Source organism: Condylostylus longicornis, unplaced genomic scaffold (genome assembly GCF_029603195.1).
Source record: "Condylostylus longicornis isolate FDR11 unplaced genomic scaffold, ASM2960319v2 ptg000005l, whole genome shotgun sequence".
Lineage (NCBI taxonomy): Eukaryota > Metazoa > Arthropoda > Insecta > Diptera > Dolichopodidae > Condylostylus > Condylostylus longicornis.
Window position 1 is genome coordinate 4,509,891 of NW_026577974.1, and position 22,320 is coordinate 4,532,210.

The window sequence follows — 22,320 nt, forward strand, 5'->3', positions numbered from 1 at the left end:
TAGTGTGATCAGGAGGAAGGAACGGTCATTTATATACACTTAATATATAAAATAAAGTTTTGGTGTGTATACATATATTTTGTAACTGGTGTCTAATTTCATTTCTAGCCTAAGGGGAGCTACCATACATTTTATTCTCCTTTTATTATGTAAAATTATTACTTTCTTTTAAAAATTAATACTTGCATTCACTACTGTTCTTGACACGAGAAAAAAAAATGTTTTTTAACACGAAACCCTTATTAGAAGGGAAATTTGTTAATTTTTGGACACATTATTTTTAAAGAAATGCAATCTTTTTTTTTACCTTCAATATTATTATATATCCATGTATCTATAGTTATATTAAGGATTATATTATAAGATGGTATATTTTGCATGGAAGCGATTAAATGTCGTAAGTATTTAATATAATTAAAGTCAAAGGGAACTCAATATATTATAAATTAATTTAACTTGAGTGTGTTTGAATTTTGTATATTTGAAATTAGTTTACAATATTGTTTAAATTTTTTATGTCGGTTATTAGGTAGTTTATTCCATTCATTTGTATATTACCAAAGAGAAGAGGAAAATCTCAGTAAATTTCAATTTCATTCATTAATTTTTGTTCATTTTTTGGTGTTGGGCGGTAAGAACACTTTGTTCAATTTTAAAATTCGGTTCTCATACAAAAAAAAGAACAAATTCCCATAATGTTAGAATATTGTAAAAATTTAAATTGCATGCAGATTTTTAAGTGTTTTTGTTTGTTTTCTCTTAAATTGATGGTATTATAAATGCTTTATTTTATATCTAGACTAATTTTGTTAATAACTTAATTTATCTGCAATATATAATATCATTAAGTCGTATGTATTGCGACAAAGCCATATGATGTTACTATAACATATTTATTTTGCATCATTCAAATTGCATGGAAGTACCTGCGAACTGATAAAAATATGCATATGCATATATATTATATTATATGTAAAGAAATTATTCACATACTTATTTATTATTATTGGTTTAATTTTTACATGTACATATATATATGTTTTATGAGAAATTAAATTTTTTTGGCCAACTAAATTAAATAAAATCAATTTTTTAAACAAATTAAATAATTAATACAATGTAAGAAAAAATTCGAAGAACAACCATAATTTCTTATAGGAAAAAATCACAGGAATAAATTAGGTCGAAATACTGGGACAGTAAGGTAAATTTTTTTCCCATAAAAGTTTTTAAATATAAATGATAGTAATAATTGGTAGTAATTATTATGTTAAATGAAGGCATTAGGTTAATTTTGTAAACCACTAATGTTATAAATATGCTACAAAAGTGAATTGAATAAGGTTTCGTTCAAAAAACTATAATGGGAAAAAGTTCTTTTAAAATTTTGGTGCTAACATTTAGTTTTAAATAACGGCCTACAAATAAAAAGTAATTCTTTTCGGTGTTTTTTTGATTAATATGCATTTAATAGGTAAATGTACACGAAATGCTCATTATTTACTACACAAATATTTAACAAACCTGATTGTTATACAACCTTAAAATACCCAACAAATTTTTTCCATCAATTTTGTCATACTTATATTATATTGTACACAACTTTGTGAATTGATAAATTATATAACATATTATTATTATTATTACATATACGTAAATTTTCGATCATTATATTTTGTCTATGGCATTTTTATTCAAGTCTCGCAAGCCTTAAGTCGACTGCGTTTACACTTTCTCAGATACAAAGCAGCAAAAGTGTCAATTTTTCGTATTAAATTTAATATGCCGCTTAATTTTAGGAGTTATATCCGATTGATTTTTTTATTTTCTTGTAAGATTAATAATTAAACTTAGTTTTTTTATTTAACTTTATTTTTTTATAAATGCTTTTAGTTTTACTGCATGTCTTAATGGTATCGGATTGCAGCACTTATATATAAAACGATTGTCATGCCATTGTGAATTAAAAATGAAAATGAAATTTTTGCTATTGCGCTATTACTAAAATTTTGATATTTTTCCTTTTTGTAGCAGCCCTGGTTATGGTGTGCTGCTTATTTTATGATGTGATTTAGCATTTTTTATTACATATATATGTATATAAATATGTATGTATATAGTAAGGCGTTGTTTTTTTTTCCAGTTTTGTATATTAAAATTTCTAATTATAAAAAGAAAATATTATAACAATTATTGAAATATAGGATGGATTCTCGTGGAATGATTTACTTTAAATTATGAATAATTAAGACCTTAAAAATTGAATAAGGAACCTGAGAACCTGTATCAGGAATGTGGATAATATGTAAATTTATTACCGTTGGATTTTGGCCGTAATGGAACACTTCCAGAATGCGTGTTTAACTTTAGTCTACACACATATGTATATACATATGTATATAGGTAAGTGCATAATGTTTCTGAAAAAAAAATCAAATTATCAAATGAAAGACATTGAGGTACTTAGCTATTGAAATTGCAAAAAATTTAAAAAATTAATATAAAATTATGAAAATTTAATCTTTAAAATTTTTATATTATATTCACTCAATCCCGTCCCGAATTTAAGTATGTTTTGATATGCATTTATATACACATACTTATGTACATACATATTTTTCTAGACAGATTAAGAACTTATATGTAAATTAATTTTTGTTATAAATAAATCATGAATGCGTAAATGTGTATGTTTTATATCCAGTGATTCCCTTGTATGTTCTTATACTTGCATAATTATGCATATACAATACTTCAGTCTGCAGTTTTTGAAAGTTGTATCATTCATAACTTTCAAAAACTGCATATACAGGAATATATGTACGTACGTAATACCCAAAATTGCAATAACTTTTATGTACATTCGTTGTAAGCAAACTAAATATGTACGTACGTATAACAGATTAATATATTTTAACCACTACATATATTATGAATTTTTCATTTTCATTTATAATAATTATTTTTGAAACTCGCATATCACAGTAACTTCTACATGTAGTACATAATAAATTTTTACAGAGCTACAATATGGAAAAGAGCATAAATTATAAGATTATCATTAAGTTGAACATCAGAATGGAAAAGAAGTAACATCGTCTTAGTCCCCAAAAATTTATAAGAAAACGGTAGTAAATATAAAAACATTATAAAAATAAAATAATTTACCATAAGATAAATTATATTTTATAATATAGTAAGTTGTTCAGAAAATTTAACTGAGCGCGAAATGTTAGCTTACTTTACATGAAAGAATAATTTTAAAACAGAAGCAAGCAAAAAATTTAGCAAATCACAAAATAAAATAAAATAAAAATTGAATCAACTTGTGGGTGCTAAATCCACAGAAAAAAGGAGTGATAATTGCTTAAATATGTTAATACATTTTGGGAACCGATATACATTTTGTGGCTTACTTACATATGACTTTAATAACAAAGTTAAGAAGAAGTAAAATCCACATATAAATTATGAATCTGATGAATCTGAACAAGAAGAAAAAGAAGAAGATGTTATACAAAACTACTGTAATTTCTTTATACACTCGTATTATAATAGGTACGTATATGATTGGAGATAGGTTAAGAATAAAAAAAAGGAGCTCAATTTTAAATTGCTTGTAAAGAATATAAAAAAAAGAAAGGAAAATGAAAAAGAAAAAGGGTATTATTATAAAATAAATGAAAAGAAAGAAAACTAAAAATACAAAAATTCACAGTTAAAATGTTTTTTCCTCTTTTAAGAAAAAATTTTCATTCAAGGATTATTAATCCAACAAAACAAGAGATTAAAAAGTATAAAAAAAAACTAAGTCTAAATTGAATTTGAATGAAAAATATTTCTAAAAGATAATTAGTAAATCGGAAGGAAAAATATGTTAGGAAGTTTATCGAAAGTTTTCCAGTTGATTGAGTTAAAATTTAATATTGAAAAAGTAAAATTTATTAATACATTGCCAATAAGATTTCAAGCTGACTTAAGACTAAGAATTCGAGATTAAATTTTAGCATTATTAAATTTTAAGAGCATTATTAAATTAATAAAAACAATGACAACAATTTTAATTTTTATAAAAAATTTAATCTTTAACTAAAAATTTTAATATACCATATTTCATATTTTAGATCTAGAATTGTGCTCTAGAATTAGTTTATAAGAGTAGCTTAATGTTATTATGTAAATAAGAGTATTAAGTAAATGTTACTAAATAAAAAATGTTATTAATAAATAAACTAATAAAAGTATAATACAAAAGCTCTTAAATTTGAATAAAAATAAATTAATTCATAGGTAAAGCTAATTAAATTTTATGTAGAATTTAATTTGGAAAAACAATTAATGGTGTCTAGTAACAATATTTAAAATAATTCTACTTAATAACTATATAACAAAATAATTAAGTTTTTGTTTTTAAATAATATTCATTAGTATAAATACTATATTTTTTATACCTACTACAAAATATATATAATTCATTTCTAATTCATTATTATATTAAATTTAATAAGTCGATTTAAGTTAATTTAATATAAATAGATTAAGAATGGTAAGAATAAAAAATATATAAAATGCATAGAAAATTTAACTAAATTCAAAAAATTCAAGAAATTCAGCAACAAGTTAGACAATAATTTGCTGAAAGACTTCACTATGCAATAAAAATTTTATAATACAATTTTTTAAAATAATGCAACATATTTTGTTCCTAATTTCAAATGGTAAATTTATTAAAGAGCTGAAAAATTTTGTAAAACATATTGTTCTGCGTGCTATTTATTCTGTAAATAAAGGCATTCGAAGCATACTGGATGGATGAGCTTAAAGTGCATTCCGTTATTTCTCTAATATATAAATTCAGACATCTCGTTTTGATACTGTGACAATAAATCATTTTTCATTTTGAAGACAAAAAACAATTACATTAAAATTTGATCCTGGAGGCTTAGTATAACTTAATTTTGAAATATAATTAAAATTAAATTTTAATTTTGTAATTAAAAGTAAAATTTTAACTAGATTTTATTTCTATATTACAACTATATTAAATTGTTTTATTATAAAATTACTTTGTATTGCTTTAAAAATAAAATTTTTTTCCTTATAATTAGAGTTTTTAATTCATGGTCTCTGAATAATTCAAATAATTTTTTATGATTAAAAATCACTTACTTTGTCCGAATATATTAAATATACTAAAAAAAAAGTATAATTATTTGAAAAATTCAAATAAAATTTAAATTTAAATTAAAAATAAAACACTGTTATTTTTTTTCCAATAAAAATACTTTGTTTTTATTTACAAAAAAGATCATTTTGTTTTTTTTTTTTTTATTTTTTTTTTTAATTTTTTTAATATATATTTTGTGTATTGTTTTTTTTTTGTTTTATTTTCATTTCATTATGTTTTTCTTCTAAATATTTTAATAATTAAATACTTGTAATTTTGTAAAATTATAATTTGAAAAAAAAAAAATCTCTTTAATATTTTTGTTTTATTTATATATTATTTTATATATTTAAGTATTATATTTATTACTTATAACAAAAAATGTGTAGAATATTACAATTAATCGTTAAAAATTAATTAATAGAAAAAAAAGATGCAATAATAATTAAAAAATAAAAAGAATTTTTTATTTGTTTTATAATTATTTAAAATATTTTTAATTAATAATAAAATTATTATTACTTTAACAATTTTATATAATAATTATATTTTAATATATTAAAATTATATTATTAATAATATAATATTAATATAATTAATTTATATTTATTATATATATGTATATTATATACATATATTATATATATATATATTATAATAAAACAAAATGTTTACATATATAAAATTTGTTGAAATTTGTATTTATTCTTTTAAGAAATATTCAATTTTTCCAATATGTATTTTAAATATGCAAAATAATAATTATTATTATTTAATATAATCTCAATAAATTAAATATTAATAATTAATAATGCTACGTTTACACTGGAAAAAATTTGCCTATATACATTGTATTAAATAAAATTTGCAAAACTAGAAAGTTTAAATTGAAATATTAAATTTTGTGAATTTTATAGTGTATTTTATTGATTTTTAAATTAGTTAAAAAAAATTCATATGCAAAGGTAAGTAACTATATTTCTTTAAATAATTCAGATTTTAAAGATAGAAGAGTAAAGATAAAAGTGTAAAGAAAAATATGTATAGTTGCATTATTTATAGTGAACATAGAATTGTAGAATAAATTGTTCTACAATTAAAACAATAAAATCTGATACTTTCGTTTTCAAGTTATCTAAAATTTGAGTGAGTGTTAAAAATAAATCTACATATAAATCTAAATTTGTGCAGTGTAAACAAAATTGAATCAGTGAAACATAACCATTAAAAACATTACAAAAGTTGATTTTGAAAATAAAGGTGCCTGTCATTATTGTCACAAAAAAAAAAAGTGAATGAAAGGAAAATTTAAGTAAAAGATAGAAACTACCTTTCACCAAATTAGTGAAAAATGAACACAGCTGTATCATAAATTTTTTTAGTGATAAATCTTAAAATGAATGTATAACTTCACAAAAATGTCAGTGATAAAAATAATAGTGACAAAAATTTTAGTTAAATATTTGTAAGTATCGGAATTTATTCACGTAAGTATATAGAAATTTGTAAAAAGTTACTTATATTTCAATCTGCCAATTTGTGGCACATTTCATTTTGAAAAGTATTTTTTAAAAGTTATTGTGAATTCGAATCAATTACAATATCAGTGAATATTACATTTATATAGTGTAGATTAAAAACGTGATGGTAACATGTAAACGAAGCATTTAAGAAAAGTGACTCTTTTTTTTCGAAAATAAAATTTTCAGAAATTTAATTTTTAAAAATAAATTAAATAAAATGGTAAGTAAGTTTATAAGCAAAGAATATTATTATTAAATATTATGAATTTATACATAGTGGAAAATTTTTAAAAACAATATTGTATAATAATATATAATATACATATACATAATATATAATATAGTAAGGTAAGTGTCCCTATTACTGACATATTTCGCAACAAATTCAACTTTGGCGTGAGATATTTTATATGTGGGACACAATAAATGATCGTTTTTCCGATTTTTTGAATAATTTGGATAATTGAGAATAATGTTGTTTATAAAATTATTTAATCAAAATATTTTTTAATTCATAATTTTTCGATTAAAGATGAAAAGAAAAAATGTTCGTAATATTGACATAACCGCAAATGTTTGTGTCTATTACTGACAGTTTGTGTTCCTAATACTGACAATGTAATTTCATATGCTGTAATCTATATTCTATATATGAATAATGGTTAAAATGGGTAAAATGATAATATTAAATAGAAATGGAATAATAATTTAGATTTCTACGGATATTTCATCTTATTTAAAAAAAAATTAAAAATGGATAAAAATATAATTCAAACAAAAATAAAAAACATATTTTTTATTGAATTAAAGGTAAAAATATGTGAAATTCAGCTGATTTGAATTTATTATTACTGTAGAATGTACTTTTACTAGTAGTCTAACGTACAACAATGAATAAATCCAAATTTTTAAAAGCTATTTATGAAAATCTAATTCGAAATTATATAATTTTTTATAAAGTATTATAAGTAATATTTGCTACAGATGTATTCTTATAAATAATACCTAAAATATGATGTACCATATCACACGAAATTATAAGAAATCATATCATTCTTATAATTCTTATCATTCTAAAGCTGCTAATAAGCCTATTCTAAAGCTGCTTTTTGCTTTAACAAAGACTATTTATGTATTAAGTACGTAACGAGAGCAACCCATTCTTAATTTTTGGAACAACATTTCGGGTTATTAAAAATGACTCCTTTTCTTATTTAAAGAGAACCATTTCCGTTGTGATATTTCTTATGACGTTAACGTTTACAGTAATTTCAAAGCATTTTTTTAGAAAGCGAATTGTACTGTTTTATTGACAGTATTGTATACAATATTGACACACAATTTGTTAGACGAATATCACTATTAAAAAGGTAAAAAGGTCGTAGTCAGATATAGGTTTTCACAAATGTAATCGATTTTCATTCGACAGAAATAGTTTAAACAATTTTAAAGTATAAAGAAATTATTTTAATTAATTAAAATGAATATCAAAATTAAAACTTTATACTGACATAATTTTGTACATAATATTGACCCTCTTTAGACCGTATTACTGACACCAGTTTTTAAAGGAAAAATACTCCGAACCGGTAGTAAATTCTTAGTGTCAGAATTCGGACATTAGAAAGAAAATTCAAATTCGATTTTAATTAAATAAATACGAAAATAAAAATTTAAATATTTTAAAAATGACGTAATTTATAAAAATACGGATTTTTGACGTATTACTGACACATATGTCAGTAATAGAAGCATGGTCGAATTTTAGATGTTTCTAATACTGACAGAAATTATTTGTTAAAATTCTTATTTATTTAATGTTTTTACTCCGAATTTCTTATAAAATAAGATAAAAAATAATCAAAATATTTAATTTAATATAAATACACATATTTTTAACCCTCAAATAAGTCAAAAAGCAATAAAAACAAAATCGGAAAAATTAAGCAAAAAGTATAAGAAATTCTCCAATTCAACCCACCATTGCTATGTGTATGGAAACAAAACTGATTTATGTTCAATATTTTGGAGTTATTTCAAAACTAAGTAAAAGGAAGTATTGCGATAATTTGAATTAATCTAGAAATAAAAAAATATATATATGTTGTATAGAGAAAATCTCTTAATAATTATAAAAAACCTCATATATGTCAGTATTACCGCCACTGTCAGTATTAGCTACACTTACCTTATATAAATATATAAAGAATAATATTTACAAAAAAAAGGAGTTCAAAATTAAATTACAGTATATAATAGTTTTTTTTCTGTTTTGTTTGTTTTTTTTTTAAATATTAATTTTATATAATATATTTGTTTTTTTTTTTTATAATTATTTAATTAATTAATATATTATATACTATATAATTTCTTTTAAACTTAATTCCAAATTTTGTCTTTTTTTTTCTGCTTTTGTTTTGCAATTTTTTTTTCTGTTTTTTTTTTTATTTATTTATTATATAATTTAACCCTATTATTTTTTTTTACTAATTTAAATTTTCTTAGCTTTTATATTTCTAAATTATTTAATTATTTTTATTATTTTTATATTTATAATTTTATTTATTTGCTAAATTTTATATATAAATTATATATATGTATATATGTATATATATATATATATATTTATTCTGTTTTTTTTTTTTAAATAATTACGATTTTTTTTTTGTTTTTATAATTATATATAAGAATGCATGCTATTTTTACTGTATTGTGGGTTTTTTTTTATTTATATATAAATTAATTTCATTTTTCATTTTAAAATTAAATATAAGACTTTTTATACAAATATAATCACTATATAAAAATGATTTTATGATTTATTGATATTATATATAAGCATGCATATATATATAATATGTATATGAATGTATGTGTATTAATTATATATACAAATAGAATAATATTTATTATTATTTTTAATAAATATTCTATTTAATTTCACGTGTTGTGCATTTAAAAAAAAAATTTAATTTCAATAATTAATTTTAATTATAAAAAATCATAATAATTATATAGTGATTGAAAAGTGACTCACTGTTTTTAGAAGAGAAATGTTTTTAACATTGATATAACATACGTCATAAAAGTGTCATTTAAATTTAAATAAGTGGTAATTTTATAAAATTAATAATTTTTTGTATCAAAACATGAATTTTGTGTTTTTGATAATAGTATTTAGTAAATAGTATTTCAAAGTATTTAAAAAAAGTGATAAGAAAAACGGAATTGCTCCAAATATGAATTTGAAGTTTCTCTTTTCAACAAAATCAATAGGTTCACTGAAATTCAATTTTTGAACATTTTTTAAATTATTCGATTTAAATTTTTAAAATGTTGAAATTGTTTTTTCTGAAATGTTTCTGTTTTTGAAGTGTAATGTCAAAAAATCAATGAAAATTATATGGGATTATTATAATTCAAATATACAAGCTCAAAATAGTTTTAAATTTAAATAATATTTTTACTAAAAATGTAAGTATATGAATTTTATTATTTTCAATTGATATTAATAATTAAGATATGAATTATTATTCATTTAGAATTTAGAATTTTCAAATGTATTTCGAAATTTTTAAAATCTATGAATTTTTTTTTTTTGAAAATTTGAATTATTTTAAATTAAAATTTTAGAGATAACAATTCAAGATTGTATGTATATATTCGGTTTCTAGATGTATATTTAGTAAACTAGTTAATTGCAATGTAATTTTTTAAATTTCGAAAAATTCAATCTGTAATAATGATAGGAAAATGATACTTGTGTACCAATTATATTTTTAATAATTGTAAAATGGAAATCAAATGGAATTTTGAAAAAGTTAACTAAATCGAATAATAACTATAATATTTTGCAACACTACAATTCTAAAATATTTTTGACTAAATAATCAATGTTGTCAAAAACTACACTTAAAAAAACCGAATTACATGGAAAATGTTGTTGGAAAACCACAAAAAAGAGTGCGATTTGAAGGTTTTGTTGAATTACCACGTTCCCACTGGGAATAAACAAAGAAGAAAACTCGATCTCACATTAACATCGACTCGAATATGCATGTGAGATCTATAAAAATATAAAAAGTAAGCGAGAGCAGATTTAAAATATTCATTTGGTTTTATGTATATTGCAGCGTAATGCTTCCATTTACCAAATACATAATATATATACATATACATGCATGTATATTCAAAAAAGAATTAATTTTATTTTTGAATTAAAGTGAAATTTATTTTATTTAACTTATTTAATTAATTAACTTATAATAATTATATTATTATATTTTTTATACTTAAACAATTTTCCACAAAAAAAAAATATTGAATTCAGTTTTTTTTTTTGGAAACTGTTTATTTTCTTTTTTTTGCATATATATCACTTATTTACTTATAAATAAATAATTGAGAATTATTTTTAGTTATAATTTATTTTTTTTTTATTTATTTAATTTAATTTATTTGAGTTTTATTTTATAATTAATTAATTGTGTGAAACTATCTTTCCTTGTGCTTCTTTTTATATAATTTATTATATATCATTTTTTTTTTTATTTAGAATACCTATTTTCATTATTACTTCCATTTAATAATAGTATGTTTTGATTTACAAAAAATATTAAATTAAAAAATAAATAAATTTTAAAATTTTATTTTATTATTAACTAATTCTTTATAATCTGAGTATAAATTAGAGTTCTATAATAATAAAATTATAATTTACTTTTCTCTCATATTTTTTTGTGGAATTAATTAAAATTTTTAAAAAAATTTTGAAGAAATTTTTAATAATGAGCAAATAATGGGTGAATAATGATGAGTGAAAAAATAAATTTTGATTATTTATCGATTAAGGAAAATTTGCACTGGAATTTGTTTGTCTAGAAAATGAATTATGAAAAAAAAATTTTTATCTTTCCTTACATTTTTGGGAAAAAAGTTTATAATGGTTGAAAGAAAACTTGTTGAAAAATTTTAGTTAAAATTAATTTGTAGCACATTATGAGTGAAATATAGTCGAAATAGCAAAAATTAATGTGAGTGAAAATCAAAAAAAAACTGTTGATTTAATGTGAAATTTAATGATTTTTTAAAAATTTCAAAATTTATTAAACTTGACCGGGCACTACTCCATCTAAAACAATTTAAATCTATAAAATTTAAGAAATAGTCCGTTTAGGTTTTCGCCATTGGTGGAATGCAATTTTTTAATGTTGCGCCAAAGCTTCAAATTGGATTTTTTTATTACAGTTTGAGCTTAATTGCAAATATACAATTACTATATGATTTCTAAATTAAACCAAATTAACTATTATTTTCCATATCACTTTCAATATAAATGTATTTCTCCTGCGAATAAACAACCGATCGTCTACGCAAACTTAACATAGTAAAATAAAATGGAAAATTATGGATCATGAAAGGTAATCATTTATATACGACCAAAATTCTCTTTTAATTGCTAACTCAAGATTCTGAATCAAAATTTTTATCTAAAATATTTATGATATATAAAGATTCGGACCAGCCGATCTTGTATTATTTTAAATAATAATTAATTTTCAAAACCTGAATGAAATTTTATCGAACTACTAGAGTGACAAGTAGCTTATTAAAAACTTCGACGACATGATATTTTGTATGTGCCAGAAAAAATTTTTGTAAGATTAATAAATCTGAAAATTACAAAGACCCGCGTAATGCCGTCGGTTTTTTTTTTGTATTTTTGTATAACTCGAACGGTTGAGCAAACATAGTCTTGTGCATGTAATTTACACATAAATTTTGATATTAATTTCCATTTTTATATTCAAAAATATTTTTAATGAAATTCTGTACTTCAATGTAATTTGTAGTTAATAATTGATCATACATATAAATACATCAGATTTTGATTACTATTCCGCTATATACTCGTATATGTAGCTATAACGCTTTTGATTGGTCGAAATCCGACGGCAATATAGTTTATTCGATTATCAAGTGTTAGTTACTTCGATATTTTCTTTCAACAATATTCATCAACTTTCTCCAATTATTTAAAAGTAAAAAATTTATTTTTGCGTATGTGTTTTTTTAGTTATAATTTTAATGCATATTAATTTTTTGCAAAACAAAAGCATTTATTCATTTTTTTCAATTTAATTTCATTTGGGTAAAATATTAAATTCTGAAATTTAAATTAAATTTGATTATCGGAATATTTTTCTTTTAATAATATAATTTTCAACATTTTTTTTTAACACTAATTAATAAAATAATAATTAAAATACCTTACTATGTTCAGTATATACGCTTTCTATTCTAGTCTTAAATATTTTATCTATACATTAGAGTGTTGCAATATCCATAAGTCCACCAGTTGAGGACGATATATTGCTACTATTTCCAACATCATGTAAACCAACTAAACCAATTGTTGTTAAAGTACTGGAAGGTATTTGAATACCAGCATTTGCACCAGAAATATAACTGTGTTGCTGTTGATGATGTGGATGTTGCTGCTGTTGTTGCGATTGTTGTTGATGAGAATGATGTAAATGATGAATTGAATGAGGATGATGGTGCATTGATGGTGTAGGCGCTGGTGAAACTGGAGAATCTGTATGTCGAGTTATATAATGACTCGATATTAAATGATTATTCCCAGAATTAGTATTGCTATCATTGCTTCCGCTTGTCGCACTACCAGTATTTATATTTAAATTACTAAGAGTATGTGATGTGATCGATGGAGATACTGATGATGATGTTGTCGATTGCAAATTTGATTGTTGTGGAGGTGGAAGCACTTGATTTGATGGCGTTGATGATACTGAATTATGATGAATTGAGGGTTGTGTTGATGATGGACTACCATGATGAACTAAACCATATGTAGGTATTTCTCACATATGAGCTAATGGCGCCATTGCGCGCATCGATTGCGGATGCTGTTGTTGAATATCCGGCGAGACACTACTTTGATAATGCATTTGTAAACTTCTTTGATGTTCAGCAACTGCTGCAGCTTGCATACCATCCGGTATATGATACATATTTATCAAGTGATTTAAATCTGATGATCCACTTGTCTGTTGTACATATTCGCGTTTCATAATTAAATTATTATTTGTAATATTAGCTTGCTGCTGTGCAGCTGCTGAGGCATTATGTAATGGTCCTGGTGAAACAGGTTCTGATTTAACACTAGAATCACTTGGACTATGACTTTGGCAGGATAATTGTGAACCTGGTTGACCAGCGGAACCTCCACCGGATATACCGTAAGGAGAACTAGGTTGTTGTTGTATACTACTGTATGGTGAGCCAGGTTGTTGCAAACTGCCATACGGTGAAGTTTGACCACCAGACACACCTCCATACATACCATAACCAGCAGCACTAGCTGCGGCTGCGTTCATATATGAGTTAAGCGAACTTGGTTGATGCATTTGCCCCATATCGTAGCGATGATAATTTCCGGCCATATAGGCACTGTGTTGATTTTGATAGGCAGCGGCTGATGGATCGTGCATCATATAACCATTTGGCATATAACCATTTGGTGTCATTTGGTACATATCACGGTTAACAGCGGCTGCTTGTTGTGCTGCAGATAAGGACGATGATGAATTACGAATATTATTTGATTCAGGTGGTGGATTGCCTGATGGTAACATTGGACCAACACCTAATGGATATTTTTCCTTATTTTTAGTTAAAGTTTTCGTTTTACGTCTTGGTCTATATTTATAATCTGGATGCTCTTTCATATGTACAGCACGTAATCTTTTTGCTTCATCAATAAATGGTCGTTTTTCTGATTCAGATAAGTCTTTCCATTGTGCACCTAAACGTTTTGATATTTCAGAATTATGCATTTTTGGATTATCGGATGCCATTTTACGACGTTGACCACGTGACCACACCATAAATGCATTCATCGGACGTTTTACACGATCAATATTTTGATTTTTACTTGTTGAATTATTATTATTATTATTAACATTACCAACATTATTATTCATACTTGGATGATGATGATGATGATGTCCCGTCGGTGATGTCATATGATGATGAGCATTTGGATCACCACCATTATTACGTTGTGGTTGATTTGGGCTAAGTGAACTGTGATGATGTAAAGGTGATCCATGTGAATTATGTTGTTGATGTTGTTGTTGTTGCTGTTGTTGCTGTTGTTGTTGTTGCATACTATTTGATGATGGTCCATTACTAATTGTTGTTCCACCATTTGTTAATGAATTTCCTAATTGTGTTTGACCACCACCATTTTGACTTGATGTTATATGTGGTGACATATGATGATGATGTGATAATTGTGATTGTGATAATTGTGATTGACCTAAATTCATCATACCAAGTGGACCTAATGCACTATATGGTGATGTTGCATGGCCATGTAAAGCTGCCGAAGCATGATGTGGTGGCATTGTGGCATGCAGTATGCCACCTTTCATATCAGCTTCCATAGTCAACATTTCGCTTACCGTTGAAGTTGTATGATGTGGATGATGATGATGATGTATTGGATGATGATCCCTGTACCCAAACAGTTTGGTATAGTTTTTTTTTTATTAGTTTTACAATACAATGTTATTTTTATTAAGTTTTATTGAAAAATTTTTTTTTTGTTTGAAAAACAAGGATTATAAAGAGAAAGTGAAAATTTTGAATTTCCTTTTTTTTTTGTTTTTTTTTTTTTTGGCACTTACAAACTTTGAAACATTTTTTTATTTTTCATTTTGAAATTACTTTTATCATATAAATTTTTTTTTGTTTTTTTTTTTTTTCTCTTTAATTCAATATATTCGATAATTAATTCGATTTTATTTTACTAATTTTTTATTATAATCATTTGGAAAAATTTTTACTCTTCATTATTGCATATTCCTGGATTAGCTATACACAATTTTAAAATTTATTTTATTTTATTGCTTTTAATATTATCCAATTCCAAAAAGTATTGTTATTCTTTGTTTTTGTATCAATCCTTTTGTTATTTATTGAAATTTTTATTATGACAAATGTGATATTTAAGTTAAAATTGAATTTTTATTGAATATTCACTAATTTTATTGTGATTTTTAAAATCATTTGAGCATTTAAAATAATTATTATTATAATTATTAATATAATAATATTGTGTCACTTATAAAACACTACTGTATTTTTGATTATATTTATATGTGCATATTTTGTGATCTTTTATGTATATTTCATTAATTTATATTGTGTACCATAAATTTTGCATATTTAATTTTTATTTTTCACTTGGTATTTTTAATAATTAATTATATGCATATATAACTATGTATATTTATATTTTGTTTACATATATGTAATATATGCAAATATGTATGTATATAGAAACACTTAATTTAAAACATTTGGTTGTAATAATATTTGTATTTATTTTTTAATTTAATAAAAATCACTTTGTTATTTATTGTAATTCATTAAAAAATATAAATTTTTATATTGAATCTTTTGTTAATTTTAATTTTTTGTTTCACTCTTTAAAAAAAAAACTTACAAGACAATGGCAAATATTTTTTGTTTTCATACTAAATCCTTTAAGGAAAAAAAAACGAAAAACACAAATATGACGATTACAAACAATGTTGCGATTATTAAAGTTATATATAAAAAAAATTACAATAGTAGTAATAAAAATAATATTAATTTAGGTAGCAATAATTTATAAGATTATAGCAAATAACAAATATTATAAATTAGAAAAAAAAAATTCCCGAAATATAGTATTTCTTTATTTATTTTAGATTCTATTATTATTTTATTTTTATCTATTTAAAATTTCCTTCCTTAATATTTTTTATCTATATTTATTTAAGCCACAGGAAAATAAATAGAAATAAAATGAAACAATTATATACGTGTATATTTTATGTATATTAATACTTTTTTTTTTTATTTTTGTAAACTGAAATCTTTTATTTATTTATTTATTATTTTTTTATATTATTTATTTTATTGTGCTATTGAAACGGAGCGAACATTTAAAATACCTCCACACTGTACTGAATTAAGCACCTTTCTGTTTTCAATAAACGTTTTTGAAACCTGTTCGAGGTGCCTGAAAAAAATCACATATAAAAAATAAGCAAAATAATAATAACAAAAAAGTCGAAAAAAAGCAAACGAAAAAAAAAAAACAAGAAAAATAAAATAAGCGATTTTTTTTTTTTATATTTCAGAAATTTTTCTCTAAATTCTCTCTCTTCTTTTCTTTTCGTTTTGTTTTTATTTTTTTTTTTCATATTATACCTTTTTCATTTTCTTTACCTATTAGAAATGAACAGAAATAAGAATTAATATATAACCTTCTCTTTTTATCTTACGTCTATAAAATTTGATTTCAAAAAATTTTTTATATAAACATTGTATATACAAAGTATATTTGTATATGTATACTATGTATATATAGCAAATTTCTCAACAAAATCTCTAATGAATAACTGAAATGGAAGTATATATGTATATTTTACACATTTACAAATACATACTTTATATATATTTTCTCCAAAATGTTAAATAATATGATGATGCTTCCGAGACTACAAGAAATGAAAATCATTAAATATATTCACTCTATATAGTTTATAGCATACATTCACATATTCATGTGTAAAAATATTTTCTAAATTAATATGCAAAAGTATGTAAAAATGTAAATATGTATATGTACAATTGAACTAACGCACACTATTACCTTAACTGTAAACAGTTATATACTAGTCTATATATACGGCTACAGTATTAATATTAAAAAGTAAATACATACATACATATGCACGTATATAATTTTGATTTCTTGATTAATAGAATTGAGCACGTTTTCATAAATATAAATTTGACATACCTGTGTATTCATTAAATTACATACAACTATACATATTGGCATTCTTATACACATATACATATTAAAAAATTTTTTATACAAATGCAATTATAGTTTTGCTATAAGAAAACAAAAATTACAAAATATTTTGTCTCTCTCATTTGTTAACATTTTCAAATTAATTTCAATTTAATGAATAATAGAGTTTGATCGTTTTAACATACTTTTAAAGTTACCACACATAAACATTTGAATGGTATGATTATCTCAAAAATAATAACAACATTAAATATTATTAATATATCTAGAGACGTTTATATTTTGCATCATATATTAGAGTTACCATTTTGCAATCCATGTTAAAAGTGTACACGTATCGCTATAGTAATAATATGTTTCTTTGATTTGCTCTCATCTTAGAAAAAAAATAATAATTAAAAATCAAAATACGAAAACTCCGTATAAATTCGGTTATTTTCGGATAATGAGAACACATTTATATCAATGTGTGGGATATATGTGTATATTGCAATTTGTATTTAGCTGTATGTATATGTGTATGCGTATTTTAAAAAATATGTTTTGCAAATACATAAACGAATCCATTCCTTTCTCCAAACCATAATATTATTACTGTTGTAAGAAAGAGAAAATATGTGGTTTATTTAATTTTTCTGTTTTATTTGTGTTGTTTTTCTTTTAAATAAATAAACAAAATATCCACATGTATTTATACATATAGAGTAAAGTAACATTAATATAGTTTAATGACAGTCGCAATAAATGTTAAAACGAAGTAATAAAGAAAGAGTAAGATAGATATTGTACTTTTGTAGTAAGAGTATAAAATAGAGTATATTTTCAAAAATAATATTAAAAAATTACTGTAGTTAAAAAAGGACAAATATAATATTATATTTTTGCTAAAATTTTCAATTTATTGTTACTTGTTTTTCGTTTTTTTTTTTTTTTGTTACTAATAATTTTTTTTCCAGCCAATAATATTAAAAAGTAAGAGCAAAAAATTGTATTTTATGTTTTCTCTTTTTCTTGTTTTATGAGTTTTGTATGTAGTTGTATGTTATGTATGGAGTATGTTTTAAGCAAAATCTTATGAGTTTTATTGCTTATGTTTTTATTTTTGTTATTTCTTATCATCTTATCACTTTATACACAAAAAATGGGTGGAGTTAACGGAATTTTGTTAATTGATTTTGTTATATTTTTATACTCTTTTATATTGGACTTTGTTTTATCTTTTTTTTTTTTTCTTTTGGAGATTATTTATTAAATTCGAATTTCATCAAATTTTTTTTTTTTGGCAAGTACAGCAATAATGATTTTTGCTCCAAATAAATTCCAATATGAAGTTCAAGTAATAATGTATTCGTTGTATATCAGAAATATTACCAGAAATAACAAATGCAATGTTGCCAAATTTCAATTTCGAAAAATGAGTTTGCAGTAAGAATTAAGGGGTATTTAATAAATAAATATTATAAATATATGAACATTTATATTAAAAATTTTTTATTATTATATATAAGTAAAGTATAACAGTTTGCCTTAGCGTTTTTTGAAATAAATATGTATGTATATTTTATAGCAAATATATCCAGCTGATGGGAACAAAAATTTAAAAAGGAAACATAAAGGGGAGTTAAAATTAATAATTATATTTGTTATACACACACGCATATTATATACATGCTTATGTACGTACTATGTATTTTTAGTTTTTCTTTTTTTATTTATTTTTTCAACTTTTGTTTTATGGTTACTACTACCAGACGAGTGGTTGGTAAGTACTTAGTTACTTTCGAGTTTCGGAATTTTATGATTGTTTTTATTTTCTTGTTTTTTTTTTCCTTCTTTTTTGCACTTTGTTTGTTGTTTTGTCTGTGTACTCCGTTACATTACATTACGTACGTCGTATATGTTTTTCATTTCAGGTTTTTTTTGTTGTTTTTCTGTATTTATTTCGTATATTACATGGAAAAGATTCGTCTACATCAGTTTTGTTATTGTATTGCTGTAATACTGATTTTTAAAAATGAATATGTTATTTATATATAATATGAAATATATTCATGTACAAGCCTATATTATGTGTTATACGAATAGTGTATGCGTATACAAAAAAATAATATAGCGAATTGAATTTTTGAACTGTAAATTATGTATAAATATAAATATAGTATAACAGTATGTAGTTATATATATCAACAGATTTAATTTAAAATTCTTATTATTATATATGTTATATTGTATAAAATATTATTGAGTAATGTTATTTTAAAGGAATTGTAAATATTAAATCAATGAAAAATTTTCATTGTATATTTTCATGCATAGTTTAATTATTAATATTTAGTATTAATGTTACTGTAAACAAAAAATTTAGTTTTTTCTTTTCTTTTATACTTCAACTACAAATTCTTATATGTAGAACAATTATCCTTTTTAAATTTTTATGAATTTAAAGTAAAGAATTTTGAAAATTTTTGAATCACTCATTTCCTATTTTACATACATATAATATGAGCATATTATTTTAGGTATAGTTTACCTATATTTTGGAATTTCCTTAGACTACATGTGTCGGTATTATTTACATTTAATTTGAAAAGAATTATTTAACATACATAAATACCGTTACTATATACATATTTTTCTGATATTATATATAAATTTAAATAAAAGTTTTATAGCCTCAAGAAAAAGTTTAGAAAATTTGTTATAAAAAGATTTTTGAACCCTTGCTTGAGTATTTGCACTTAAATTTAAATTGCAAAGTGATGATTTTATTGGTATCAATAGGATCTTCTAACAGATCTAATTATTATTCCCCTGAAAGTATGCAATAACGGATATTTGTTCATAATTATGTCAACCAGAATTGTAAATTATTACCGGGTGTGTATTATTTTTTCCCACAAATTGATTAGGCTCGAATTTACTTATTGTACAACATTGTGCAAGCAATTCATTTTGGCAGAATTGTTCGTTGTTTTCTTGTTTAACTGTTAGCCTTAATATCTTATAACAGCTGCTTTCCTATTTTAAAACTCTTACTTATCAATTACTTTCAACTTAGAATGCATATTTTTTAATAATCGATTATATTTTTTGAATGATAAATAATCGAGTTAAAATTAAAATTGCAAAAAAATCATTATTCTTAGTGCATAATGTTAAATTGTGAACAGAATTCGACTGGGTGTATATCAATTTTAACACTGCGTATAGGAGTTTTTTTTTTAATTAAAGGCTTTTATATAAAATACAAATAGAAGTTAGAATTAAAAAATATTTTTAGTTTACGTAATATTTAAGGTTTTTGATAGTTGTATATGAGATGGCTTTGAACTTCTAATTTTTTATTGTCATAATTTGATTATTAATTTAGTTTAAGCTTCGTTTTTTGTTCTGGAGGATTTAGAATCTGTTTGTGACCGTGTAGGCTAGCATAATATAAAATAATAAATCAAATTATGTTATTTAGAATTGTGTACGTAAATTATTTGCATATATTCGTACATACGAATATAATCGTGCACACAAGAAAAAACAAAACAAAAACAAAGTTTATACATGCCATATTTGCGTATATGCTCATATGCTGTTATACAAACTTTTCTACATATTTTCTGCTACTTTATTTTTGTTGTAAAATGGATGAAAATAAAAAAAAAATTTTTTTTTTTTTTTGTAAAAAATGAAAAGTTGTGGAATTTTCTTTTTTTTTTAAATGTGTTATACTTTTTGAATTAAAAAAAAATTTTATATATAAAAATTTTTTTTTTCGGAAAAGTACAGAGAGCAAAGGAATGGTAATGCTATTTACTTTTTTTTTTTTATTTTCTTCATTTTTGTTCTTCTGCTATTCATTTCATTATTATTGTTTTGTTATTGTCGGAATTTGTTGTTTTTTAATGTTTTTTTGATAAAAATTAAAAAAAAAAATGTAATAAAAAATGAAAATCATTGACATTGGGAGTTTAAAGACATTGTAAATATTTTTTTTTGTTTTTACTTTTGCTATATTTTTTTTTGTTTTTGGTACGTATTTTTTTTTTATATAACATACTTAATTTTATCATCTACATTTTTTTTTGTATTTTATTCTGAGTGGCTTTCACATTTTATTTTATTATTTAAAATACATATATATGTATATAGAAATGCATGCATGCTCATGTAGAATTTATAAATTTTATTCGACTTCATATGCCTATTTATATGCGTCGGATGTTGGGAGAGAATTGCTTGCCAACTTAAAAAAATGGTGAAATTACCAGTCGGTTGAAAAGTGGTAAAAACAGGATTAGTTAAAATAATAATTTTAGTCAAATAACAATTAATGACGGGATAAAATCAAATTTATAATAAATCAAAAAGAGATTCTCTGTATAACACTTAAAAAAAAAAGTTGTATAACAGTTTTTTTTTGTATAACAGTTTTTTTTTTTAAGTTAGATTTTTCAACTTTAATGGTAAAATTAAGTATAATGGTTATTTGTTTCTGGTGCTTAGGTTTTTCAAGACGAAACAATTCTGAAATGTAAAAGGTGTGTTTCATGGATTTATTAACTCGGATTTATTTATTTTCTGCAAGTTTTCTGGTTAAGATAATTTTCTTCTCTTCCGGTACTTTGTACCGAAATATAAATAAGAAAAATAAAGCTTCGGAATACACCTAGTGACGGCCACCCTTTTTTTTTAAAAGCAAACACTGAAGAACTTTATTTATGTATAGAAATAAGATG

At 22.5% G+C, this 22,320-nt stretch overlaps 1 protein-coding gene across 10 annotated transcripts in view; it reads right to left on the minus strand.

The window, feature by feature from the left end:
• LOC129615582 (transcription factor Sox-2) overlaps positions 1–15,579 on the minus strand; it is a 163,026-nt gene extending 147,447 nt beyond the window's left edge. For 8 of the 10 annotated variants that reach the window (XM_055530926.1, XM_055530904.1, XM_055530848.1 and 5 more), the window contains exon 1: positions 12,960–15,579. In XM_055530926.1, the coding sequence (XP_055386901.1) occupies positions 13,575–15,170 (1,596 nt within the window). In that variant the 5' untranslated portion in view covers positions 15,171–15,579 and the 3' untranslated portion in view covers positions 12,960–13,574. The remainder of the gene's footprint in view (positions 1–12,959) is intronic. The other 2 variants (XM_055530882.1, XM_055530890.1) reach the window with 1 other exon arrangement.
• Positions 15,580–22,320: the final 6,741 nt, after the last annotated feature.